Source organism: Giraffa tippelskirchi, chromosome 5 (assembly GCF_054371585.1).
Source record: "Giraffa tippelskirchi isolate mGirTip1 chromosome 5, T2T-mGirTip1v1.2.pri, whole genome shotgun sequence".
Classification (NCBI taxonomy): domain Eukaryota; kingdom Metazoa; phylum Chordata; class Mammalia; order Artiodactyla; family Giraffidae; genus Giraffa; species Giraffa tippelskirchi.
The window spans coordinates 10,003,704-10,031,190 of record NC_137279.1 but is presented as its reverse complement, the minus strand read 5'-3'; the positions used below and the strand labels follow the sequence as shown (position 1 = coordinate 10,031,190).

Below are 27,487 nucleotides of genomic sequence, written 5' to 3'. Positions count from 1 at the left end.
GAGACTCCATGAATGGTAGCCCATCAGGTTCCTCTGTCCATAGGATTCTCCTGGCAAGAATACTGGAGTGGGTTGCCATGCCCTCCTCCAGGAGATCTTCCCGACCTAAGGATCGAACCTGTGTCTCTTTCTTAAGTCTCCTGCAGGCAGGCAGGCTCTTTACCACTAGTGCTACCTGGGAAGCCCTTGTAATGCCTCCATCCACTGTGAAACTCTAGCCAAAATACTTGCCCCCCAGATTCCTCTCCTGACCTCCAATTGCTGGGAGCAGAGAAAAGAAGCAGCAGGAGCTTCCACTACCAAGAATAACCGTGATCTTACTGGACTTGCTCACATCAGAGTGCCCACAGGAACCCACAAGCCACCTGGGGTCCCTGGATGGTCAAGCAACCAAGGCCACCTGGCCCTAGTTGTGGGCCAGAAAACACCCTCAAATTCTGGCCCTTGGGAGGAGCTTATGAAGACCCCTGGGAGTCAGGGCTCAGCCCAGAAGAAGGGGCTGCCAGGAGGGGTCATGAGTCTCAGGGGATTCGGGGGCTGGCTGCAGCCCCTCGTCATCATTTTGGAAAAGTCTACATTTCCACTGAACCAAGGGCTGTCACCTCTGTGCTCCCGGGGCCTGCCTGGCTGGAGCCGGGACCAGTTCAAGGAGTTAAGGGGGGAGATGGACTTGAACCACACCTCCCTTCAGGTCTTCCTTCCTGACCTCTCGGTGACTACTGCCCTCTCCCCAGTCTTCCTCCCCATTCCCAGACCCACCCCCACGCCTCGGGAGGGCAGGCGGGGGAGCGCAGGTGGGCCCTGACACTGGAGGGTGGCTGTGCACTCACATCTGTGGCAATCTAACTCTCCGGCGTGCTCGCTTGCCTTGGCTGCGTGACAAAGTAGCCAGAGATTAGGGCAGGGGCAAGGCCTGGGCGATGACTGAGGTCAGGATTTCTCTACTTGGCCCCTGGGAGAAGGACCCGTCGGGTTCCTCCCAGGGTGACTTCAGTGGGGCCCAACCACAGGGCCACGCCAGGGTCACACCCTCTGACTTCACAACAGCAACCTCATTACCCAGGGGCCCAGGCAGGACTAGGGAAGGGCTGAGCCCCTGATCCACGATTAATGGCCTCATCTGCCCCTCTCAGCAGACCCAGGACCTTCGAGACTTGACGTTCTGTTATTTTTTTTAAGGTCAAGCCCCAAATCAGTTCTCCAACAATGACTGACCAGACGCTGGCTCTCCAGGTGGCATCCCTAGACCAGCAGCATCAGCATCACCAGGGACTTGTTAGAGGGGCACCTTCTTAGGCCCCCGACCAGATCTGCTGCATCAGAATCGCTAGGGGAGGGGCCCTGCAATCTGTGTTAACAAGCCCTCCTCCTAGTGTTCAAGTGTTAAAGTGAAAGCCACTCACTCATGTCCGAGTCTTCGCGACCCCATGGACAGAGAAGCCTGTCCATGGAATTCTCCAGGCAAGGATACTGGGAGTGAGGTAGCCATTCCATTCTCCAGGGGATCTTCCCGACCCAAGGATAGAATCCAGGTCTCCTGCATTGCAAGCAGATTCCTTACCGTCTGAGCCACCAGGGAGGCCCTTGCAAACAGGGTTATACGATCCTTTCATCTCTCCTCAGCAGGGCCCCGTGTGCCCATTTTTCACCCTGCACTGATAAGCCACTTCCCCACTCCCACCAGAAGACTTGGCCTCCCTCACAGCAGCATCAGAGCCATATGATATACGGTTTCAACTTCTACCTCATCGCCCCTAAGCCCCTCCCTGCTGTCCTCTGTGTGCACAGGCAGACCCCTTCACACTGACCCTTTCTCCCACCCTCTATTTCTTCCCCATCTCCTATGCTGGGTCTTCTCACACACTCAGGACCCTGACATCACTTCTTCTTTTCCTCTCTCTTTCTTTCTTTCCTGGCAAACTGATCCAGGTGTTGTTTCAACTGTCCCTTCTGAGTAGATGGCTCTAAAAGCAGGATCTCTATTCCTCAACATCCTTGAACTCCACATCTGCATTTTAAACAACTTCTATGACACATTCCCCCCACTCGCCTCCTCCATGCCTAAGAAGCACCTCAAACCCCACGGTCCAAATTCAAACTCCCTTCTTCCTCCATTCAAACCAGCATCAACACCACGACCATCACCAGCCAGTTGTCATTCCAACTTTTGTCTCTACAACCAGCTTCTAAGATCGTATGGGCTTTACCATCTCTGGGCAATCATAGTAACTTTTTGCAGTTAAAAACATAATCTGCCTTGGACTGCAAAGCTCCTGCAGATCCAAGTAAAATGACCCCAACAGGAATTGCCTTAAAAACCAACAACTGCCATCCTGTGCACAAATCCAATCAGATAGAACGCCTAGGGTTTCCTGGGCCCTGGATGCCAGAGTCTCGAGGGGAGAGCAAGACTTTAAGGACCGTGCAACGTTTGCTGAAGAGTTGAGAGCTCCTCAGGAGAGGACTCAGACCTCCACGGGCAGTCAGGATAACCAAGCAGATTAAAAGCTACCCTCCTCCACTCCAGAGGCCACCAGATAGATTCCCATTTCAGGCGGGGCCCTTACACTATGCCCAATGACCCTCTGGGAAGGGCTTCCAGGTCCATAGTCCTCTGAGACAACAGCAGCTTTGTTCAGTGACAGTAATGAATGGATGCTTGAATCAGAGGACAGACAGGGTGAGGGTCAGGATCAAGGGTGCTGGTCAGCATTAGGGGCAGGAATAGGGTCAGGGACCATGTATGACAGGTCTAAAGCCATCCTGCTCCCTAAAAGGACAGACCTATGTTGAAACCACCAGGAGTTACAGTATAACACGGGGAATTCAACATGTCACACTCTGTGACAGCCCAGAGGGGTGGGATGCGGTGGGAGGGGGGAAGGTTCAAGAAGAAGGGGACATATACACTTACGGCTGATTCACGTTGTTGTATGGCACTAACCAAAACAATATTGTAAAGCAATTATCCTCCAATTAAAACTTTTTAAAAAAAGAAAAAAAGAAACCATTCTGACCTTCAGTTATAGGAGCACCCAACCCTCCCAGTTGGTCATTCCTCCCCTTTCAAACCCTGGGCTCCAGTCCCAAGACCTTCCTGGCTGTTGGTGCAGAAGCCTGGGACTGGCAGTGGAAGGCGGAACAGAGATGAACAGGAAAACTTCCCTGGAAATGACAATACTTCATCCTGTCCTGTTCTTCCCCAAACGGAAGCAACACTCTCCTCCCCCACCACCTTCCCAGGGTAAAGAGACCCGGGTTCTAGCCCCAGTTCTGTCACTGACCAACTACATGACACAGCACAAGATCTTTTGCGCCCTGGTTCCTTCCTCTGAAAAGGAAAACTTGAAAACTCCCTCCTCCCACTACAGGAATGCTGTGACGACAATAACAACATGCTGTGTAACACAGCGCACCAGCCACAAATCGCTCTTATCACATCTTCTAACCTGAGCTTACAGCACCTTGTGAGATAGACCAGAAAAGCATTCTGATCCTCTTTGGCACATAAGGAAACTAAGACGCCCCCAAGCATTTGCCCAGGCTGCAAGGCAAACGGGCAGAAGAGCTGGGGCCCCGCTGTGCCCTGCACCCCTGGGTCCCCCGCATGGTGAGAACCCGTGTGACAGACACAGCATGCTGCTGGTATTTATCAAAGCAGTATTTTTTTCCCCAGCAGACTTATGGCCTACGTATTTGCCAGGGGATTATCACTGGTTACTTTGGGCAGCCTCAGCATCTCCAATCTGTCATTTCTTAAGTGGATCACTTTGATCTAAGAAGGAGGCAAGGAGTCACCAGCTTCGAGGCTAAAACAGAGGAGGGTACAGCCACCCAAGGAAAGAGGGGAGGCCGAGCGCTGTTTCTGATGCCACCATCCACAGGGGGCAATTGCACTTTCTACTAGGCACAGAGGGCTAAGGTTCTATTAACAGGCAAGTTCATCCCTTCTAACAGTCTCATTTTTGGGGTGAGAGAACGTGAGCTCAGAAAGGTTGCAGGACACACCTAAGGCCCCACAGCTCCTTAAGCAGCTGAGCTGGCTCCAGACCCAGGCTTCCTAACTCTAAGGCCAGGGCTCCTTCCAGGCTCTTTTCCATCTCACAGCGTCTGGGGCTTATCCCTCTAGCCATGTCTACATCTGACCGTCAGGAGGGTGAGAGCCCTGGAGGGTGACGTGCATGGGGGACCCCTTTCCATCAGAGATGTCCCCCGAGCGAGAGGCCCATCTCTTGCAGATCACCATTTGGTTCGAATGCCAAGACCAGGACAACCCCGAGTGTATGTGCTGGGCCTTGAGCTGGGGAGTGGCGGGGGGAGGATACTACTCACGACTTGTCTCGCCTGCCGAGCCGTCTCGGGGGGCTCGCCTGCCTCCTGCGGGGGGACAGGGATTTCCCCCGGCTTCTCACTTGGGTTGGAGAGTGGGCACTTGCAGGTTTCAGGATCTGGAGGAGATAGAAGGAGTCACCGCGCTGGGTCCCCACCGACCTTCCCCGTGCCTTCCTAAAGCCCAGCATCCCAGCCCCGCCCACTCGTCATCCTGTGCTGTGGAAGGCCCTGGGCCAGAAGACTTCCGGGAGGAGGTCTGAGCCACCCAGGTGCCTCTCTCATGAGGCACCTTGCTGCAACTAGAGAAAGCTGGAGTGCAGCAACAAAGGCCCAGCACAACCAAAAATAAATAAAGAAATTATTAAAAAGTTAAAAAAAAAAGAAAAGCCAAGAAAGTCTCAGGCAAACCAGGATGAGTGGGTCACCCTGCTGTATAATTTATCAGATTTTACCAAGTCACGTTTTATCTCTGCTTTGCTTGGTGAGTTGCAAAGCCCTTGGGCATAAAATTCTGACCTGGTGTCACAAGGTCACCACAAGAAGCAGAGGGGCCACTGCCCAGAGGATGACAGGATGACCCTGTGCCCCTTCCCCCATCACAGCCAGCCCAGTGCCTCAGCCTTCTGGGGCTGTCTGGTTGCTCAGTAAACTCCCCTCCTGTGAAGACAAAGTCCCATCCACATTGCCCTGGAAGCCAGTGTGTTTTTCCCTGGATCCTTCCACCCCACACACATGCACACGTGCATGCATGCTAAGTCGCTTCGGTCGTCTCTGACTCTTTGCGACCCTATGGACTGTAGCTCACCAGGCTCCTCTGCCCACGGGATTCTCCAGGCAAGAATACTGGAGTGGGTTGCCATGCCCTCCTCCAGGGATCGAACCCTCTTCTCTTGCGTCTCTGACATCCCTTGCATTGGCAGGCAGGTTCTTAGTCGCTAGTACCACCCAGGAAGCCCACATGCATGCACAGAGTGGGTTCAAAGGATCAAGAATCTCCATTCCAGAGAATTCCTGGGCGGTCTAGTGGTTAGGACTCCACACTTCCACTGCAGGGGGCCCAGGTTCGATCCCTGGTCAGGGAACTAAGATCCCACATGTTCACGGTGAGGCAAGAAAAAAAAAATCTCCATTCCAAGTCCTGCCAAGTGAAGATGATGAGTCCCCAGGTGCTAAACACAGCCAAGCCTGAATTCGGCATAAGCACTTTCTCCTGTGGGCCTCAGTGTAGACACGGCCCTCAGTGACTCCACGAGCCCTGGAGGGGCAAGGACAAGCAGCATCCTGCCCCCTCGGCATCGGTAGAAGGAAGAAGGGCTGATGAGCTCGCTTATAGAGACTACAGCAGGATGTGTGCTCCTTTGTTTGCCACTGTGACACCAGGTCGAATGTTATGCCCAAGGGCTTTGCAACTCACAAAGCAAACCAGAGATCAAACACGACTCGGTATAATCTGATAAATTATACAGCAGGGTGACCCACTCATCCTGGTTTGCCTGAGACTTTCTTGGCTTTTCTTTTTTTTAATAATTTCGTTATTTATTTATTTCTGGTTGTGCGGGGTCTTTTCTGCAGCTTTCTCTAGTTGCAGCAAGCAGGGAAGCGGCTACCCTATAGCTGCAGGGAACGGACTTCTCAGCGCAGTGGCTTCTCTTGTTGCAGCGCTCCGGCTCCAGGGCACCCAGGTTTCAGTAGTGCTGGCTCTCGGGCTCTAGAGCTCAGGCTCAGTAGCTGCGGGCACAGACTTAGCTGCCCCGTGGCATGTGGAATCTTCCCAGACCAGGAATCGAACCCATGTCTCCTGCACTGGCAGACAGATTCTTGGCCACTGCACCACCGGGGAAGACCCTTTCTTGACTTTAAATGCTGAAAGTCTCATGTCCTTGGAAAGCCCTCAGTCTCAGGGAAACTGAGATGATTGCCTGCTCTTATTACTAGGACAAAACAGAACAAGACTGGAGCCTTAGTATACAGTGATTAACAGTTTAGATAAACTCACAGAAGGAACTATAGGCCAAGATTTTGCTTCAGCTACAATACTCGCATGGACTTTACCTCTGGCTCTTAAAGCAGCAAATGAGTAAATGCAAAGAAACTTAAATTGTCCATGTCAAAAATCAAATCCTTTACAAATTTCATTATTATTATTTTTTAGCCACACCACGTAGCATGTGGAATTTTAGTTCCCTGACCAGAAATTGAACTCATGTCCTCTGCAGTAGAAGCTTGGAGTCTTAACCACTGGACTGTCATGGAAGTCCCCAAAATTATTTAAAAGGGTGGCTACTAACCAAGATAACCTTGAGAAACTTTTGACCATCTCAGAAACACGGGGCACGTGGCGAGAGAGAGAGACAGAGAGAGGGAAAATGAAAGAACGGTCTTGCATCCCTCATCTGCCTCCCCTGCACCTACCTTCATTCTCATGTCCCTGGCATATTTCTCCAGCTCCTTCCTTATGTCAGCCCTCAACATTTTTGAGACATTGAGGACCAGCTGCTTCCACTCGATGGGCTGGAAGCTATGAGGCTCGTGGGGGACATACAGTCCGATCTTGACCTTCTTGACGGTGTGAAGATACTTCTTGTAGGAGTCTTCAAAGTCAAAGATGAGGTCACTCAGAGTCCGAAAGGTCAATGGCTTGTCCATCAGCTCAGCCCTTCGGCTCATGCCCAGAGAGCCATAGCGGCCACTGCAGTAAATCCCCAGCACAACGTGGTGAAAGTAGTTTCCTGAGAAGTAGGTTTTAAAGCTGATGGGGAATCGCTCGATGGAAGGCTGTCCATTCGTTAAGTATCTTAAGACAATCTGAGTCAAGGAAGAGAAAGGAGGCCTTGAAGATACCAGAACTTGGACTCCCAGGAAGGGGAAGTGGACCACACGGTCAGGGGATCTACTCCTCTGCTTCTGAGCAGACCCAGACCTCATCTTTCCAGATCAATCCTCTTATAAAGGATTCACACGCTATCTTTGAGATACCTGCTATCTGGTGCACACCAAACCACATTTATATGGGACAAAGAGCAAAGATTTCCTTTCTTCTTTAGTAATTAAATAAATACAAACACAACCATCACAAGGTCCTTTTTCCTTACCCGGTGCTCTACAGGGGATGACGAACTACTAAAAGTTGGTTTATGCCACTGGAATGATGTTCTCGGTCATTAATTCTGACTCGGGTATGTGGGACAGACCAGGAATTGAAGGCCTCTGCAACGGTGTGGGGAGAAATGATGACCAGAATCAAAGCAAGGCAGGGGAGATGGAAAAGACACAGACCACCTGATGGAAAAGGAAGGGACAGGATGGTGTCAGGATGCGTCATACCTGCACCTTGTCTGCTCCTCTCACTGGCCCTGGCACACCCATGCCAGCAGCCTTGGGTACTGGCTGCAGGACCCAGTACCAAGAGAGCTGCCTGCAGCATCCGAACCTCGGGCTCCCCCTCAGTCCCCAAACCACCTGGTGACACAGCTCAGCTCTCTCCACGGACTGGCTCATTGGGATCGAGCCATCTAGTCTCTTACTATTAACTCAGTTTGGGCTCAGCAACTCCACAGCGTACAGCTTCCAGTAACTGCCCCACAGACTCCAAATGCTGCAGCGATGGACAAGCACCACCCCATCCTTAAGTCTATCTCCAAGTGTCTGGATGGTCCTGGTGTGGCTATGGTGACTCAAAGACCCAGCTCTTCTGGAGAGAGACACTGGAAATACAGACACTCTGCTGAAAACTGCTGGTGTCACCAAGACTTTGCTAAGGTAAATAACAAGCCAGGCTCTTAACATGGTGACTTGTGCCTGTGAGCATGCTAAGTCGCTCAGTCACGTCCGACTCTTTGCAATCCCATGGACCATAGCCCACCTGGCTCCTCTGTCGATGGGATTCTCCAGGCAAGAAAACTGGAGTGGGTTGCTGTGCCCTCCTCCAGGGGATCTTCCCAACCCAGGGATCGAACCCGTGTCTGTTACATCTACCTGCACTGGCAGGCAGGTTCTTTACCAGTGGTGCCACCTAGGAACCTGGCTTGTGCATGGTAAGTATTAATAGCTGGTAAGTGGGTACAGTTCTCTACTCTCTGGGAGCTTGTCTTCACCATTTCTTATCTCTGCTCCAATTCACTTTCTACACAGTGGCCAGAAAGATCTGTTGAAGCCAAAATGCGGCACATGTCATTCTTCTGCTTAAGTTTTCAGTGTCTCTCACCTTCTCCAGGACTTAGTCCAAATTCCCTCCGCAAAGTCTGCCATGATTCAGCCCCTGCTCACCATCCTCGGCACTGTCTCATCTCCCCCACATACTGACCTATAGCTGATCCGTGATAATTTATTTTTGTGGCTGCACAGCTTGCAGGCCAACCAGGAACTGAACCTGCACCCTTGGCAGCAAAAGCGCAGAGTCGTAACCCCTGGACCGCTAGGGAATTCCCATGACATTTTTGCAGGATACACCCTGAGACCATAAAGAACCCACAGATCTATGCCCACTGCACTCAGCACATATATTCCCCCAGAATATGAAGTCAAATATAACTGAAAATTTTAAATGACCTTTAGATTACATCCGACTCATTGGAAAAGACTCTGATGCTGGGAAAGATTAAAGGCAAAAGGAGAAGGGGGGAGAAGAGGATGAGATGATTATAGTATCACTGACTCAACAGACATGAACTTGAGCAAACTCTGGGAGACAGTGGAGGACAGAAGAGCCTGGTGGGCTACAGTCCATGGAGTCGCAGAGTCAGACACGACTTAGTGAATGAACAACAAGAAACACATTACAAAGCTATGAGACCAAAGTGACCTATGAAACTTTCAGAAATAAGCTACTAAACCCACTGTATAGGACCTCATGTCCCTATTTCAGTATAACTTCTTTTTTGGCTTCTTGCAGGTCAGCCTTATAGCACGAGGGCTTCAAACCTGGCAGAGATCTTTGCAGTCTCCTAAGAATCATGAGTGGGAAGGATGCTATGGACTTTCTCGTTTTCACACAGGCCACACCCTGACTGGAAGCGCCTCACTCCCTGGTTGTGATACCTTCCCTGACCTTCCTCAGTGTGGGTGAAGTCCCCCCATCCCCTGCAAGAACTCCCAGAGCACTTGGTGCTTATTCGCCCAGCATTTTGTGTATGCGCTTGTATCTTACAAGGGCAGGAGTTGTACTTGGCATCCTGGGCATCCCACAGGCCTAGCACACAGAAGTGTCTGGTTAATGCTTGCTGAAAGGATGAACCTTACGTTGTGAGGATACATCTCCCTATGCTTCAAAGGACTGCACTTGACAGAGAAAGAAAAACACTGGATATCACTTACCTGTGGAATCCAAAAACCACAACATACTAGTAAACATAACAAAAAAGAAGCAAAACTCACAGATAGAGAGGAGAAACTAGTGGTACAAGGAGGGGGAAGGGGCAACATAGGGATGGGAAGTAGGGAGGAACAAATTGTTGGGTGTAAGACCGGCTCAAGAATGTATTGTACAACACTGGGAATGGAGCCAATGTTTTGTAATAACTGTAAATGGAAAGTAACCTTTAAAATTATATTAAAATTTTTCAAATAAAAATAATTTTTTTTAAAAAAGGACTGCACAGGGCTAATCCAGGTACCCTTAAAAGGAAGAAGTCTTGTCATCTGACCTCAATTTAATCACAGATGGCTCCTCTCTATAAAAATCGTTACCTGCTTTCTCTTCACTTTATTATGTGAGGTTAACTGGCAGTAAGGGAGTGAAATCACATCGTTCTGGGCCCTCTTACATAAATTCTTCCCTGCTTTCTGGGGCGAGTTCTCTGGGGCTGGAACAAGGGCACTCCTCAGTTAAGTCAGTGTAACAAACACTACTTCCTATGCCAGACAGACTGCTAGGTAGGGCTGTGGAGTCAAAGATGAAGTACACAGCTCTTCCCTGAAAGTCTGATAGAGAGACAGACTCAACACGGACACAACACCGGGGCTTCCCTGGTGGTGCAGGGGCTAAGACTCCATGCTAAGATCCCCCATGCTAAATGGTGTGGCCAGGGGGAGAAAAAAGGACACAAGACCATCAGCATGGCAGGTCCTCAAAGCAAATTAAACACAGAATTACCATATGACCCTGCAACCACACTTCGGGTACACACCCAAGAGAACCAAAAGCAAGGACTCCAACAGATACGTGCATACCAATGTCACAGCAGCATTCTTCACAAGAGCCAAAAAGTGGAAATAACCAGAGGGTCTATTCAAGCGATGAATGGATAAACAATGTGCGGTATATTCATACAGTGGAATAGTTCAGCCTTAAAAAGGAAGGAAATTCTAGCATGTGTTACAACAGGAAAGAAATGTGAGGAAAATAATGTATGTGAAATAAGCCAGTCAGAAAAAGACAAATACTGAATGATTCAACTTTATGAGGTATCTGGAGGAGTCAAACTCGTAATAGAGACATAAAGTAGAATGGTAATTGTCAGGGGCGGGGATCCTGTTTAATGGGCTTAGCATTTCAGTTGGGAAGAGGAGGGGGTGGAGACGGACAGTGGTGATGGCTGCACAACAGCGTGAATGTCCTCCATGCTACTGAATTATTTAGTTAAAAATGGTAAATGTAAACCAGTCCACCCTAAAGGAAATCAGTCCTGAATATTCACTGGAAGAACTGATGCTGAAGCTGAAGCTCCAATACTTTGGCCACCTGATGGGAAGGGCTGACACATTAGAAAAGACCCTGATGCTGGGAAAGACTGAGGGCGGGAGGAGAAGGGGACGACGTGGTTGAGAGGATGAGATGGTTGGATGGCATCACCGACCCGATGAATATGAGCTTGAGCAAGCTCCGGGAGTTGGTGATGGACAGGGAAGCCTGGCACGCTGCAGTCCATGAGGTCGAAATGAATCAGACACGACTGAGCAACTGAACTGAAGTTATGAATATGTTACTACAATTCTTAGAAACCCTGCATTTGCAATATATATGTCAAGTCATTACAGTGTACATCTTAAACTTACACAGTCCTCTGAGTCAATTTTATCTCAGTAAAACTGAAAAAACCCACCCCAATGCGATCTGTGCTGAGAGAGAAGAATCCCAGCCACCTCAGGGAGAGCAGAGAAGGGGCCTCGGTGTGGCCACACCAGGATTCCTACAAGACAAGCAGAGTTGGCCAAGGGGAGATGAGCAAGTGGGGAGTGACTGGAGGGACCACTAGCCCATCCTATGACGAGTCATCAATCACTCAGATTTGCTCCATCATTCCGGCAATCAATGGGACCTGGAGTCTCTGTGAACCGAGAGGAAGGGGGCTAGGAGGTGTGGATGAGGACTGGAAGGAGCCTGAGCTTTTCCTGGGTAAAGAGAGCAGCAGTGCCCCCAGCCCAGGGAGGTTCGGCCCAGCACCCAGCCTGCTGGGGCGATGTCCACCCTGCTTCTGATGATGCAGCTGTTCCTGGAGAAACCCTAGCACGAGAGCTCCAGGATTAAGCCCCACCAGGGCCAATGGGGCCCCCCAAAGAAGTGCCATGGCCCGCAAGTCTCTCTCTCTCCAGCACGATCACAAAACCAAGATCAAAAGAAGTGCCCCTTCACGAATGAATCCTGAACTCTGCGCTCACGTCAAACAAGAGAAAACAAGGGCAAGCCGACGACACAGGGTCCAATGCACACGTCAAACAAGAGGAAACAAGGGCAAGCTGACGGACACAGGGTTCCAAGAAGCAGCTGAGTCGACCTGTTTCAGAGTCGTCAACGTACCCCTCATCCCCCAGGACCTGCGGAAGGACCGGCGGGAGGCAGACAGATGACCCGAGTTCGCCCTTCACTATGCCCGGGAGGAAAGCAGGCCACAGGGATGCTGACAGAGCAAAGACAAAGAGGCCGTCACTTTTAGAATCCAGCTCTGTGTCTCTTGGCTATGCAGGAGTCACATTTCCCTGAGTTCGGCAGTATTTCTCCACCCTCCCTCCACTTCTCTGAAATGACACAACGGTAAGAACAAAAGACAGCCCGAGCAGGCTGGCCTCTGATCCGGACAGGCCCAGGAGCTGGCCACAGGTCCAGCCCCCGAACCCCAAGGGTTTTAGGCAACTCCAGTAACCGAAGCTGATTTCCACTCGGATGGATGCAATTGCGCGGCGACAAGACAACTGCGTACAGGACTGCCATGTGAGGCCAGATGACCTCCGTCCAGGGGCCCCGCGACCTCCACCAGCACAGAGTCTGGAGGCAGCTGGCGCCCAAGGCAAGGGGCTCCTTCAAGCACCACCAGCAAATTCTCGACAACTGTTTGCCCATTAAACTTACAGGAGGCTCTGCCCAACAGCTGCGTGGACTCCTGCCTCCAAAGGGTGGGGCCTGGAGCCATCCGCCGTCCCCCTCACCTGCCTTCCTGCTGGGCTCCCAGACATGTCCATCTCCCAGGTGGGGAGCAGCGGAGAGGTATGACTTGGAGGGGTGGGAAAGTGCCTCCACGAGGCTCAAGTTCCCATTCTTCAGGCGCGAGCCTGGGCACCTGTGGACAGTCGGGTTTCAGATCCGGCTAGACAGTGGTCTGCAGACGAGAGGGGCGAAGTTCCCTTCCCCATGAAGATGTCCAGGGGGCCAGGAAAACGGACCAGACCCAGCCTACCGTCCGCAGCCCGAAGCCTCCCGCTGACGTCTGTGTCTCCTCTCTCTCCGGGTTTCCCTTCCACTTCTCTTAACTGTCCTCCTCCGTCTGTGTCACGGGCTCCTTGTGTCCAACTAGAGCAGAAAACCCTGGGATGTCGTCCCTGAAACCATGACCGCCCCTAAACGCCCACCACAAGCAAGTTTCTATTTCCAGCGAGGCCCCTCCTCCTGAGCTCCACGGTGTAATACACGACCCGACACCCCACAGGCACCTCAAATTCAACACGTCCAAATCTGAACTCACCTCCCCATCACTCTGACCCTCCTGTCAGTCCTCCCCATGGACAGTGGCATTACTATCCAGTCACTCAATTTGCCAAACCAGAAATGCAGACATGGCCTCTCTCCTCTAGCTCCACACATATGAGTCCCCGCGTGGGACTGAAGACACATCCAACTCCTCTCCTCGACCTTCATGGCTACTGTCTGAGTTCAGGTCTGCGCCCAATTCTCTCACCTTCCTCCAGCCCATCTTCCACAGATGGTCGACGGATCCAGAAACCTGTAGTATTCACAGACTTCCTTCTGCATCAGTGCTGGCAAATTCTCGGTCCCTGAGATCTTCTGAAACTGTCCCCTCAAAGCCATCCCCATTGCAAGACCATGGTTCGAGCACCGCCATCCCCCTCAGGGAACGGCTCCTCACTGGCTTCGCAGATGCAGTCTCACCTTCCCCGGCTGCCCTCTGTCTGCCCCAAGAACTGTCTCTCTGGAGTACACGCTCATCATGTCCCGTCTCTGCCCCACAGATTTTGGCGAGGCTGCTCACTGTCTTTAGAAAAAGTCACCCTTCTCAGCACGGCACTCAAGGACTTGCCTGTCCTAACTTGGGACCACCTCTCGAACTCATGTCTGGCTGCGTTCCCTTGGCCAGTTCACCCAAGCCCTCCATCCCAGGAGGGGGAGTTTCTCTGCTTTTCTATCAGACCACGTTCTACTGCCGCCACCACTAAGAAGTCAAGGGTCATCATGGTTATTCTGGACCGTATTTCCCCCCAGGCTGAGGAGCCAGGCGCCTAGTGGAAAACGGAATGGAAAGCGTGACGAGTCCAGACCCTGCTTTCAGCCTTACGTCCTGTAGGGTCAGGACACTACACCACACGGAGGATTGCCCCTCCACAGTCCACTCTGAGAATTCTTCCTGCAGATGGGTTTGAATAATCCCATGGGAATGTCCTTCCTGTTGCAATGCCAGGTAAATGCAAAAAAAACAATGACACACACACTCTCGCGAGCCCCCCCGAAGCTAGACTTCTCCTCGCGACTAATGCGGTCTGGCCTGGGAGCCGGTCTCGAAGCAGGCTTCAGCTCACAGGATGGCCGAGCAGCTGAGCTTTGATTTGGTTCAAGTGCAGATGGTGAAAGTTTAAGAGAGGCACCAGGGGAGCTTGACAATCTCCTCCACGCAGATGACGAGCGTCATCTCTGAGGACCTAGGATGTGAAAGGCACAACCAGCTCCAGAGTGATGCTACCATCTACAGAGCACATTTAAACTCACATCCCTTAAAGGATACATGCCCAGGATGACAGCTTCAAGGCATTTGATAGGCAGGGACTCCCGAGTCATTTCTTTCGCTGTTTCCATTAACCTGCAGGGTAGAGCACAAGGAAGGATCTCAGGCTCCTTTAATTACGCATCAGTCTGTGTGTCAACCCACAAGTCTCCACGCTAGGCCCAGCATGCAGGAATACGGAGGAAAAGGGGAGAACTGGCCTCGCAGGAGGCTGGCAAAACACTTGGCAGAACTAAAATTCCTAAATTCTCCACTCCTCTCTCCAAGAGATAGTTTTGGGAGGTTGCATGCATGCATGCTAAAGCCAACTCTTTATGACCCCATGGTCTGTAACCCACTAGGCTCCTCTATCCATGGAGATTCTCCAGGCAAGAATACTGGAGTGGGTTGCTATGCCCTTCTCCAGGGGATCTTTCCAACCCAGGGATCAAATCTGGGTCTCCTGCATTGGTAGGTGGGTTCTTTACCACCCGTGCCACCTGGGAAGCCCTTTGGAAGGTTAATGCCCCTAATCCACAGTACCCTCCCACTAAGCCAGGACAAAGGAACAAGTAAAAAATGCCACATAAAACAAATTTCATACGCCTCCCCCATCCCTGATGTGAGTCTCCACCACTGAGCTTGACTGTCCAGAGTGGCCCAGATCTCAGTTTCACCTCCATCCTCGTCCTGGGGGGCAGCCCCACCCTCAGCCCTTAGGGACCAGAATGGGATAAAGGACAGAGAGTGGGAGAGAAAGATGGCAGCTCTTAGATAGGAGCTCGGTCTCCTGGCCCACAGACCATGCACCACTTACCCACTCAGCGGTCTCATCTTCCTAATTTCAAAGAACTGGGTCCCTGTATGATTGTATCTGTGTGAAGTATGTAAAGGGAAAGTGACAGAAAACTCCAAAGGTCCCAGTAATCCAGCAGAGGAAGCTATGTTTGATTTCTCAAAGGGATGAGGGAGTCGGGGCTTTCCAGGTGTCCAGAAGCCAGAATATCGCCAACAGTATCGTCCTCCTCACTGACCTGCCCTAGAAATCTTTTTAGCTTAGGCCCCAAAGCACCCTGGACCTTCAGAATAGCTCTTTTCAATATGCTCTGTATTTTGCCTTGTTGAATACATGTCTTAATTCACCTACTAAACAACAATGTTCTAGAGAGCTGGGATCATTTATCTATCATCTTTGTATCACCCTAAAGCTCGGCACGAGTCCAACATATTCCAGTTAGCCAATATTATTAAATATGAGGGAAAGTGAATGGCTGGGTAGACGGATAAGTGGGTGAATGCAAGGAAGGAAAGAAGAATGGGGTTGACAGACGAGTGGTTAGGTGGGACTTCCCTGGATATTCTTAGATCCCACATGCCACAATTAAAGATCCTGTGTGCCAAAACTAAGACCAGGCACAGCCAAATAAATCATAAAATAAATATTAAAAAATAGAAGAGAGGATAGGTGGGTGGATGAATGAAAGGTTGGCTGGCTGGCTGCAGACAGAAGGGTAGGTTGATGGGTGGGTGGATGGATGGATGGATAGATGGATGGATGGATGGAAGGGTGATGGATGGAGGGCAGGTAGATGGCAGTAGAGTTTCTCAAGAGCACACTGACTGCAGCAGAGTTTACTGAGGAGACATCTCTTCCATGTCATGTCTGACTGACACTTGGCATGGATTATTAAATCTGAGGAGACTGACACCATTACCCACAACCTGGGGTTTAGCTGGTTGCCCACAAGGTCTCAGAGACCTGCGAGCCCACATCAGCTCATTCTGAAGGGGACCAGAGATTCTCTGGCAGCAGGCTCTCTTGACACTGGAACTTGACTTTTTCTAAACCTAATGAAAAGTTACTTTCTGTTTCTCTTTCTTGCCTCAAACAAAAACCTACAGAAAAAGTGCGTATTGTGAAGGTGCTAATGAAGCCTAAATCTGTAGCCCAGGAGCAGAGTATGAGGTTAGATGCGTGCCCCTACAGTGGTACAGGCAGCTGCAGGGGGAGGCAATGATCACCTCAAGGCACTGCACACCCTCCCAAGAAGGGCTGGGATTCCTGTCTTGGCAAAGACGTGCTTGGCCCCTAGGACACGAGTGTGTTTAACAACCACCTGGAGGATTTGTGATAAGCAGATTCTGGGCTCCACCCCTGGCGATTCTGACTTTAGGCCATGGTCTTGGCCCCAGATGTTATTCAGAGTCACCCCATCTGGGACTGATGGCTTGGAGGTTTGGGAGAGGGCCAGGGGATGATTTTAAGAGGCTCAACCGTTGGGAAATTACCAGCATGAGCCATAAGAATAACCTGTAACAATACAGGCCCGCTCAACTTTTAAAAATACAACATACAAAACCCTGGAGGTTACAGGAAAATAAAGGGCTCCACAGTCTCACTGTGAAATGGTTTTTCACTTTACCAAAGATTTCATTCAAACAGTAAGACTCCTGGTATATTTAAAGTGTTAGTTGCTCAGTTGTGTCTGATTCTTTGAGACCCCATGGACTATAGCCTACCAGACTCCTCTGTCCATGGAATTTTCCAGGTAAGAATACTGGAGCGGGTTGCTGTTCCCTTCTCCAGGGCATCTTCCTGGCCCAGGGATCAACCCAGATCTCCTGCATTGTGGGCAGATTCTTTACCTTCTGAGCTTCCCTGGTGGTTCAGATGGTAAAGAATCTGTCTGCAATGCGGGAGACCTGGGTTCGACTGCTGGGTTGGGAAGATCCCCTGGAGAAGGGAATAGCAACCCACTCTAGTATTCTGGCCTGGAGAATCCCATGGACTGTAAAGTCCATGGGGTCGCAAAGAGCTAGACAGGACTGAGCAACTTTCACTTTTTCACTTTCTTTATCTTTCTTTAGCCCCCAGAGAAGAATGTAAAAGTAGAATGCAATTGGCAAAAGTTCTATTTATATGCCCAGATTTCTCCCCTGTTCTTATACCTAGTTTATACATCTAGTGCATAGAGTGAGACAAACCTATAGTAAAATAATAATTAATAAAAAATTACCTGACCATCCTTTTTCAGTCCCTTACAGTTATCAGCCCTGAAAGTGAGCTGGGGAGGAGAACCTCCTGTAAACGGCTGCTTTCAGAGAGAGAGACCTCACCCTCACCCTCAGAAGGCTGCACCCCACACAGAGAGCTCAGGGAGTAGAGACTTCACTTCTCAGAATCCTGTGAGAGGCCAACACTCTTGTTGCCAAGGCTGTGAGCCTGACAGAAGGGAAGGGAGGATTCACCCTTTTGCATCCCCAGCTGAGAACCTGCACATTCAGGACTGGCCCCAAGGGGTCCCCATACCCTAGCACCAGTCCTTGCGTCCAGGATAAAGCACTAGGAAGGCCTGTGGAACTGCGAAATAACAGGCTGGTCAGAGGGTAGAACAGAGAGGCCATTCCAATAGCAGGTGACCCGGAACCTGATCCTGGCAGCATGGGGCGTGTTTTCCCTTCTCCAGCCCTCTCTGCAGTCATCGATCCAGGTCAGCGACCATCACAACGGGTCAGCAAAGAAAAAAATGAAAAAGTAGATCCTTCAGGACTGAAAGTGTGCTGCAAGATTTATGGGAGAAAGAACCAGTTACATGTAAAGCACACGCAAACGTGCCCCCAAAATGCATTTCCCCCCAGGCTTATCCTCTTTAATCTCCAGTCAGACGATCCTTGTGAAGACCCTGTCCTAAGCAGAAGGGACCTGCTTAGTGGCTCAGTCGTGTCTGACTCTTTGTGACCCCAAGGACTGTGGCCCGCCAGGCTCCTCTGTCCATGGGATTTCCCAGACAAGAATACTGGAGTGGGTTGCCATTTCCTCCTCCGGGGGACCTTCCCGACTCAGGGATCAAACCCATGTCTCCTGTGTCTCCTGCATTGCGGGCAGATTCTTCACCCGTCAGGGAAGCCCCAAGTAGAAGTGGGGTGGGCAATTCTAAGTTCTAATTTCCGTCACCTTCTGGAATGTTCTGTGAGGAGTCAGTCACATCCAGGAAGGCTCAGCTCTTGGGGGTCCAGGTTGACTCTGGCCAGAGTTTATGCTTCTGGGCCACACAGAGCTCCCCACGTGAGTTCCCAGTTCGGCGATCAGCACTGAGTCAGACGGCCTTCCCTGGGCTAGGCTGTCAGCCTGACTCTTGGAGGCAGGACTGCTACCTTCTACCCCTAATATTACTTTACGATTCTGCTGGGAAGATGCCATGCAGGGAGTTCATAGTCTGTGAAGGAACTGAGAGGCTGATCACCCAAACAAGGGGCAGTTCTCATCTGCTAGCACCGTTCCCTTCAGGGAAAACACACAAGTCCACAGGAAAGCTTCTTGCGCATAGCAGAGAGGGGAGGCCTCTTCCGGGGCAGGTGGGACCCCTGTGCAGTGCCCCGTGAAATCCTCTCTGCTAAGCTGTCTTTAGGGAGGAAGGACAGAGGTCAGCAGAGGCCTGACCTTATGGACCACGTGCTGGGGGCCAGGATGGCAGCAGGGAGCCCACCGCTGGCTGAGCCAAGATGCTCCCTGACTCACTCCGGCAGATAGCCCCTCCCGCTCACTTACATCGCTCTCAGCCCGGCTCCGTCTGACTCCTGTCCCGGATAAAGCACCAGCAGTGGCGAGGGGACCATCTGACCCTGCCCCCTTGGTTCTTACAACGTAGCTCACACGGGTGTTCAGAACTGATCTAATCCTGACTGCAGACATTCCTTAGATCAGAGGAGAAAACAGCCACAGCTGGCTGGCTGGTCCGCACCCAGCCGGGAACCACAAAGCTCCTTGGCTCTTTCTTCAAAGTCACGCCAAGTGGAGAAGGACCCCAGCCCGGAGCCACACTCACTCGTGCAAAGAGGACCAAGAGCACCAGGTGTGAAAGGCAGCACCGGATGGGCTTCCTGTAGATGAGGCGTGGTCAGGGTCAGGCCAGAAAGTGAGAGGAAAGAAAAGGCAACAGAAGACTGGGAGGGAAGAGAGAAAAGGAAGCTGGTGCAGGAAGAGAGATGGAAGGAGCCAAGGATGACCGAGAGGGAGGAGGGAGAGAGAACGAGGAAGAGACAGGAGCCGCAGGGGTGTGCACTGCCCACCACTGCCTGGCCGCCCCTTGCCGGCTGGCCCATACCCTGCTTAAAGGGAGAGGGTCTGATCATCGCAATGATGGCCCTCCAGTGTCACTCCTAGACTCTCACATCATGGCATCCCTCCGTCCCTGGCCTCATCGACCTCACACCGCTGACCATCTGCAAACAGACAGGCCATCACACATGCGATCACCATGCCCATCCCCTTGGCTGGGTCTTCTCCTCTGACCCCGGTCGGAAGGATACTGTAGTGTCTTCATGTAGTTCTGGATCGCCTGGAGCCAGTCTGGGATCGTCATCGACAGCCTGTAGTTTGGAACCTGGGGTACTGAAGGCTGCAGAGAAGTAGAGAGAGATGGTCGTATCAAGGAGATGCTGTGGGGCCCAGTGCCTCGGGGTGGACCAAGGGTCAGGACCACTGCAGAGGTCCCGAGCGCAGCTGGCCACCCTGCCCTGGGCACCCATTCAACTGGTGCCTCCAGGATAAGGTCTCCCCAGACCAGTCAGTCTCCTGCCGATGTCCTCTGTGTTCCCTTGGCACACACCCCGCACCCTGGGTCGCAGTGACTCCCTGTGGCTCTCCGTGTGTTGTGTGAACATGGCCTTCCTCCCCATGGGAGCCTCCGTTCTTCTTGAGGCCAAGGACCACATCCTCTAGTGTCCCGCCTTCCCCTCCCAGGCCGGGAGGTTCCAAGGTGCTCCATCAATCCTTACATTTTTACTGCACGACGACACTTTTGCTGCATGGCTAGGGAAACCTGTGTTCTTCTCCAGGGTGCCTCTGAATACGAGATGAATGGTACCCCGAAGGAAGGCGACATGGTGCTACATCTTGCATTTCTCCTCGACACCACCCCCTGCAATGCCCGTGGCACCCCTTCCCTGAGCCCAGCCCTGAGCGGATTGGGAAAGACTCCCCTCTTGTCTCGACTCTTCCCAGGGAAGGGCACCCCTTCCAACTCAGGAGCCATCTTACCTTTTGACCCCTCCTGGCAGCCATTCCCCCCTGCACTTCCTAATCTGTCTGCCTCCTGGTCAACACTTAGTGTCTGAAGGTCTTACCCTCCTCTGGGAAGAGAAGGGAGCAAAAGCACCCAGGAGAGGGAAGGGGGAGGTAAGTGCCTCTTCTTAGGAATTTAGAGCTGAGATGCCACTCAGCTCTGAGCCACCCCGCCGACCAGGCCAAGGGCGAAAATAAGCAAGTGCTTCTAATCCAGTTACTCCTGGGAAGAAAGGGGGCAGTTTCTGCTTTACTTTCCTTCTACCCTTGGCCTCTGTGGTGGGGAGATGCTGGGACAGGGTCCCCCAGCCCATGTGGGCTGATGGCTCCAGCAGGAGGGAGGAGAGGCCTGCGTCGCTTAGGGAGGAGCAGAAGGGGCCGCAGGTCAGATTAGTTCCACCCTCTAAGAAAACAGGAAAAGGGAGGCCCTGGGAACTGAGTGCTTAGCTGATAGAAGGTGAAGCCACTGGTGAAGAGACTTCAGGGCAGAGCTGGACAGCATGTGGGCACTGGAGCCAGACACGGCCCACGAAGGTCCCCGGTTCTGACCCCAGTTCTGCAGGCTCAGGCCCCACAGCCAAGCTGGAGGGCGCAGGGCCTCCGGGCGTGAAGCAGGAGGTTCTTCAAACTTCTACACCTTCCGCTGCTTTTATTTAAAAAGGAACTAGCCACACATCCTATTTCACAGCCAAGGTGCAATGTGTGTGTGTGTGTGTGTGTGTGTGTTTGAGAAAAAAAGAAAATGTGAGACTAGGAGTGCACAGGCTCACACAGCTGTTCTGCAAACATTTTGCTTATGACATATCAACTCAAATCACATTCCTGGCATGGAGAGTCATTTTTGGGAGCAAAATGTTCCCATTTGAACATTTGTTTACATGGCCCTCCCCACAACCCCCCGGGGTCAAAATACGAAGCGTGTCCTTGTGGCCCTGTTTTGTTTTTTTTTTTTGCAGTAACATCCACAGATCTACCCACACCAGGAATTCTGTGTAAGAAAGTGCCAGAGCTTTCTTACAGAAGCGAGGAAGCAGGGGAGATGCGGACAACCATTTCTTTTGCGCCTCCCGTGTTCCGAGCTCTGGGCCAGGTACAAAGCGGGAGGTGGGACAGGCACAGAGGAAGCGAGCAGGGCAATGGCACAGTTCATGAAGCCACAGGCACCCATTGACACAAAAAAGCAGGATTGGTACCTAGTTAGTAGAAAAGCTGGCAAGCACAGGAAAACGCCCCACAGAGGCACCGGCCACCTGCGGGATCCCCAGAGGGACATCCTTTGGCCAAAGCCCTCAGGAAGCCTGAGCGACTTGGTTGAGTCAGCTTTCGGGGCTGACCACCAAGTGATTTCAACTCCCCCAAGCCCAACGGAGCCCGCAAGAGCCGGATGAGGGGGGTAGGAGTCAGGGGGGCAGCTGGTCCTCAGAATAGCAGCCCAGTGGCGCCCAAGGGCTTTTCAAAACAGCTGCCCGCTTACCTCAGCCCCGGCTGAGAGCGAGTGCAGGAGCCACGGCCACATTCCCCAAACCCCAGCTGGGGACTGCCGAGGGGATGAGGTCATCTGGCTCCAGCCCACCCTGCCGTCTGGGACAGCTGGTGGGGGGCTCAGGCTGGGTCAGCCTCCGGCTGCCCACGCCCCGACAGGCCGACTGCAAACCAGGCAGGCTCCTTGCGGGGTAATTATGAGTCCCTGCTTTACACCTAACTGCTGTGGACCCTGGGCAAGCTGCCCCACGTCTCTAAGCCTCCAGGTCCTTCTTGTTAAAATAAGAAAGAATACTACCTACTTCAGACCTTCCAGGCCTGGTGGTGAGGATTGTATGACCTAATGTATAAAGCAGGCAACTAGGGGCTCAGTATGTGGTGCTCTTCAAGTGTTAGCTGTGCTATCATTTTCATCAACGGTGTGTTTTCAGGGGTCTAGACGGCGGGTGAGGAGTCTGAATGGTGTTCACTTTTCAGGAACTGGAAAAACAGAATCAGCAGAGTTTGAGCCCCTGGAGGCTCAACTCAGGAGCATCACAGAGATGCCTTCTCAGCCTGAAGGAAGAGAATGAAAACATCCACTGCCCCCTGCGGATACGTGGTGGCCATGCGTTACTATCCTTAATTCATGAAGAATTCAGACGAACAGGTTAAGAAAACTCTCTAGGCTTTCATAAAAAGAAAGTGGCCCCAGGGACTTCCCTGGGGGTCCAGTGGCTAAGACTCTGTGCTCCCAAGGCAGGGGGCTCGTGTTCCATAGACTCTGTGCTCCCAAGGCAGGGGGCTCGGGTTCCATCCCTGGTCAGGGAACTAGATATCACATGCCACAACTAACGAGCCAGCATACCCCAACCAAAGACTGAAGATCCCACACGCCACAGTTAAGTCCTGGCGCAGCCTAAATAAATAAATGAATATTTTTAAAAAGAAAGAGATTCCGTAAAACAACTATCCTTCAGTAAAAAAATAAATTAAAAAAAAATAGTCTCTTTAAAGTATACAGTCACGAAGGTAATACAGGTAAGCTTACAATAAAAACAGGCACATTTGTATTTTCAGAAAAAGAAAATGGCCCAGATGGACACCTACAAAAGTGTCCATCAACAGATAATGGATAAACACAATGTAGTATACAGGCCATGCATTACTATCGAGCCTTAAAAAGAAGGGACATTCTGACACTGGCTATATAAGCCAGAACTTCAAAGACATGATGCTAAGTGAAATAATCCAGTCACGAAAGGACAAATACTGAACGGTCTCTCTTACATGAAGTTATTATAGCTGTCGAATTCATAGAGACAAGTAGTAATAGAAGTGTGGCTGCCAGGGGCTGAGGCGGGGGAAATGAGAACTCAGTGTTTAATGGGTACAAAGTTTTAGTCGAGGAAGAAGTAAAACTTCTGTAGATGGAAGGTGGTAACGGTTGTACAACAATGTGAACCTACTTACAGTGTGAATTACGTGAGTTAATATCCTTCATTCATTAAGTTAATTGTAAGTACATGTGAACTTACGTGTAAGTACATGTAATTCATGTACTTAATTGTAAGCACATGTGAACTTACATGTAAGTAATGTAAGTAATTCATGTACTTAATTGTAAGTTCAATGTGAACTGTACATTTAAAATGGTAAATTATATGTTCCCACAATTTTTTTTTTAATTTTTTTTTAATTTTTTTTTATTTGTTTTTTTCTTTTTCTTCTCTTTTAGTCTTGTGTTCCCACAATTTTTAAAATGATCATGAAAAGACAGTTCACAAAAGAAGAAATGCAAATAGTGAATAAATATTTTTTCAAATGTTCCAGTGCAGAATTTAAGAATGGCAAATTAAAGCTGCTGCAGATTAAAGCCACTGCATATCACTTTTTGCTGCTCCAACAAAGAGAGAGATCCTGAAGTGTGGATACTCAGTCCTGGTAGGATGCTCTCCTATGGCATGATGGGAAAATTAACTGGTACAGCCTTTTCATGAAAAGCGCAGGGAACACTCCTTTTTCTCCTCCCTGACTGGGGTCCTGAGAGTCTCTCCTGGTATTTTCCTGCCCCGATTCACCTGAGACTTCAACCTAGATTTCTCCTGCCCCAGTCAAGTCCCTCCTGCCAACTGCATCCAACTTTCTCAAGCCACATCCCAGCTGATGCAGGCTGAATCTAGAGGGCACAAATCTAAACCACCCCCTCCCCGAGCTCCTACCACCACAGGCACTCTGCCTATGGTTAGGGGGTGGGGGAAGGGAGTGGACAGGAAGATGGTTGTTCAAGAAGAAAAAGGAAACAAACCACAGGCCAGCTTTTGCCGACAGGCTCTCTTTCACTCCATCCTTGCCAAACGCAATGACCTGTCAGAAGCATGCAAGGAGCAAGGATGTGGACAGACACCAGTGTGTGTCATCCCTATACATCACCATGTGGAGAGAAGGGGGAGCCAGGAAAGGAGCCAGGGAGGTAGCGAGGGCCCCGGGCACCAGGAGCCTTTGACAAAAAAGTACAGAGAGAAAGGACAGCCCTTTGCCATCCCTGCTCTGGAAATGTACCATACACTGTGCAGGTTCCAGGCAGAAGAATCTTCTCTGGCAAGCTGGAGGGGAGCATGGAACATCACTCTTGAGCCCAGGCTGGGCCCCAGAAATCTGCTGATGGTAACCTGGTATGAAGGTCAGGGGTCACATCCTCAGGCTGAGCAGGAAGCGGGGACTGATGGTTTGGAACGGACAGGGGAGAAAGTGAGCTGCCTGTGTGTGCCAGCAGGCAGCAGGAGTGGAGCCCTGACTGCAGCAAAATCTGGCTCCACAGCCCTCACACTTTTTCACTCAGGCCAAGCAGAGTCCATTAAATGTGAATTATGTCCCAATTTAGGATCAACATGAGGATGAGTTACAAAAACGTGGCGTCTGCAAGAAACGGCTTGATGTTTCCTGCTGAATCCATATGCTGTCTGCCCCAGGTCCAGGCAGTCAAGAAGCAGGAGGCGCTGTCTCCTAGTTGGCTCAGCTGTTTTTTTCGCTGTTTTTTTCTGAGCCAGCCATCTTCTCTGCTTCTCCTTCCCAATCTTGATTATCGGCCAACTAACTCACGCTGCTTTCTTGCACTATCCCTAAAAGACCCTGGCTTTCACCTAGTCAGCTGGAACTTCAGACCCAGTAACCAGTAGGGCAGAGGTCTGCGGTCATACATTAGAAGGAGGATCACAGAGCAGGTGACACCTGTTCCCCCTTCCCCAGCGGGTGCACCTGGATCTCTGGACAGAACTTACTAACAGGATGCCTGTGGTCAAAGGAAGTGTCCTTCAGTCCTCCTTTTAGGTCTTTGACACTTTACCCTGGTCACTTCTTTTGTTTCTTAATCCATATTCAATTGTCAAAAAAAAAAAAAAGAAGGGTTTGCTGTTGTTGTTTAGCCACTAAGTTGTGTCTGACTCTTCTGCAACTCCATGGACTGTAGCCTGCCAGGCTCCTCGGTCATGGGATTTCCCAGGCAAGAATACTGGAGTTAAGTTGCCATTTCCTTCCCCAAGGGATCTTCCCAACCCAGGGATCGAACCCACAGCTCCTGCATTGGCAGGCGGGTTATTTACTGCTAAGCCAACTGGGAAGCCCACCAAAAGGTTAATTCCCCTGAAATTCTCCAACTTTTCTACCACCACTCCCCCTAGCCCTGCTTCTGTACAAATTCCTCAGTAAGACACTGATTTGATTAAAAGAGAAAAGGACTTGGCCACAGAGGAAAAACTCTGCTGAGCTGAGTGCAGGTATAGCCTTTGAATAAGAGGTTCCTGGAAGCAGGAGTTCTCGATGCTATTCCCTCAGCTCAATGCTCTGTGGTGACCTAAATGGGAAGGAAATCTGAAAAGGGGATATATGTATACATGTAGCTGATTTACAACACAACACTGTCAAGCAACTATATGCCAATACAAAGTTTTAAAAAAGAAAAGAGCTGTTCCCATCCCAGGGCCTGTGCAGGGTGAGTTTGGGGGATGTCAGAAACAGGAGAGAGGGGATGCTACAGTGGGGCTGAGGATGGAGAACCATGCATCATGATACAACATAGGATAGAAAAGTGAAGTTCTTTATTTAGGTTCAAAAAGCTGATGCCCACGTTCAGGCTGGGGTTGTCCTAGCTTGGCAGAAGTTCTCATGCGACCTTAGCGTTACTGTGAAAGTACAATATGATATGGACACTATATTAAAAAAAAGAAAGAAAGAAAGAACACTCTTTTTTAAGAACCCAGAATTCAGCCACAATAATGGAAGTATCAAAGTACAGGTCTCCGGAAGCAGTAGTGTAGGTTTTAAGCTGCTCAGACAACATTCAGAATATTGTGTTTCATATTCTGCTTGTTTTCCCGGACTGACTGATGACAAAGTAGCAACTGTCCTAGAAAGAGGACAAGGAAAGTGAGTTGATCTGGGAACTATGATACATAAAAAAAAAAAAGGTGAAAGGAACTACCTGTGAACAAAGACGATTAAAGGAAGATGCAGAATAGTCCAGTGCCCCTCTGGTATCGCACAGATCACCAGAAACCTGAAGACTAACAGGTCATAACCCCACAGGATTTGATAGTTGGAAAGAACTTTATTTACATCCTATCTGATCTACTCCCATTTTATGGATGAGAAAACGAAGGCGGGAGATTTTAAAATGAATGATCCAGGTCACGAAGCTAAAGGCAGTACAACCAGAACTAGGATTCAGTCGCCTGATTTTTTACTCCAAGTCCTTCCCTCACTCGAAGAGAACCATCTTGTAACATTCAAGGGAGCTGTGAGTAGCACAGGAAGTCTCTGTGTGCTGCCCTTTGCTTCTTGAGCAGAATTGCTGGTGACATGGAACTGGGGGTGGGGGGGGGTGCGGACTTCTGCTCAGTTTAAGAGTTCCCCAGTAAGCAAAATCTGGCCAGGCCTGGAAGCTGCCCTGTGAGGGAGCAAGTCCTCCATTCCCAGGAGGTCTTCAGAAAAAGGGACGGTGTTTGCTGAGAGGCAGGGATTAATCTCTACCAACTCTGACATTCTCTGATTCCTATAGAGAAAGGGAGTCCCAATCCACAATGTTGGAAGGATGAAGTCACAGTTAGAAGCAGGGTGGATGCTGAGGGTGCTAAATGAGAAAGCCTCACTTAAGTAAGGACAAACTCTGAAGTCAGAACTGCACATCAGTACCAGAGTTGTTCTCAGGCTCTGATTCCTCCAGAAGGACTCAGCAAGGGTAATTACAGCTGACACGAAAGCAGGCAAGATTCTCTTTGGGCAAAATGAAAGATCTCCTTGACCAGCAGGGTAATAAAACACTGTAACCAACTGCCACAGGAAGCTTACAGGCTCTGCCACTTTTCCCAAGGGCACACACAGCTTTCTGGCCTGCAGGCTCAGAGGCTCAGGTCACCAGATGCTCCAGGCTGGGGACTCGACCAGATGGCTTTCCAGGTCTCGGGTCTGGCATTCCTAGACCTGCCCA

The 27,487-nt window shown here is 50.6% G+C and overlaps 1 protein-coding gene across 12 annotated transcripts in view; it reads right to left on the bottom strand.

Moving 5' to 3' along the window:
• The window catches only part of VASH2 (vasohibin 2), a 40,722-nt gene that overhangs the window by 11,145 nt on the left and 2,090 nt on the right, over positions 1-27,487 (bottom strand). For 6 of the 12 annotated variants that reach the window (XR_014053535.1, XR_014053531.1, XM_081489824.1 and 3 more), the window contains 5 exons: positions 19,788-19,876; positions 15,295-15,351; positions 14,499-14,573; positions 6,745-7,126; positions 4,333-4,448 (listed from right to left, as the gene is read on the bottom strand). Coding sequence is in view for 7 of the 12 variants with exons in the window: in XM_081489824.1 (XP_081345950.1) it covers positions 4,333-4,448; positions 6,745-7,126; positions 14,499-14,573; positions 15,295-15,351; positions 19,788-19,876 (719 nt within the window). In the remaining 5 variants the exon portion in view is untranslated. Of the gene's footprint in view, positions 1-4,332; positions 4,544-6,716; positions 7,138-14,482; positions 14,574-15,294; positions 15,352-19,787; positions 19,877-27,487 lie in introns of all 12 variants that reach the window. The other 6 variants (XR_014053532.1, XM_081489825.1, XR_014053534.1 and 3 more) reach the window with 4 other exon arrangements.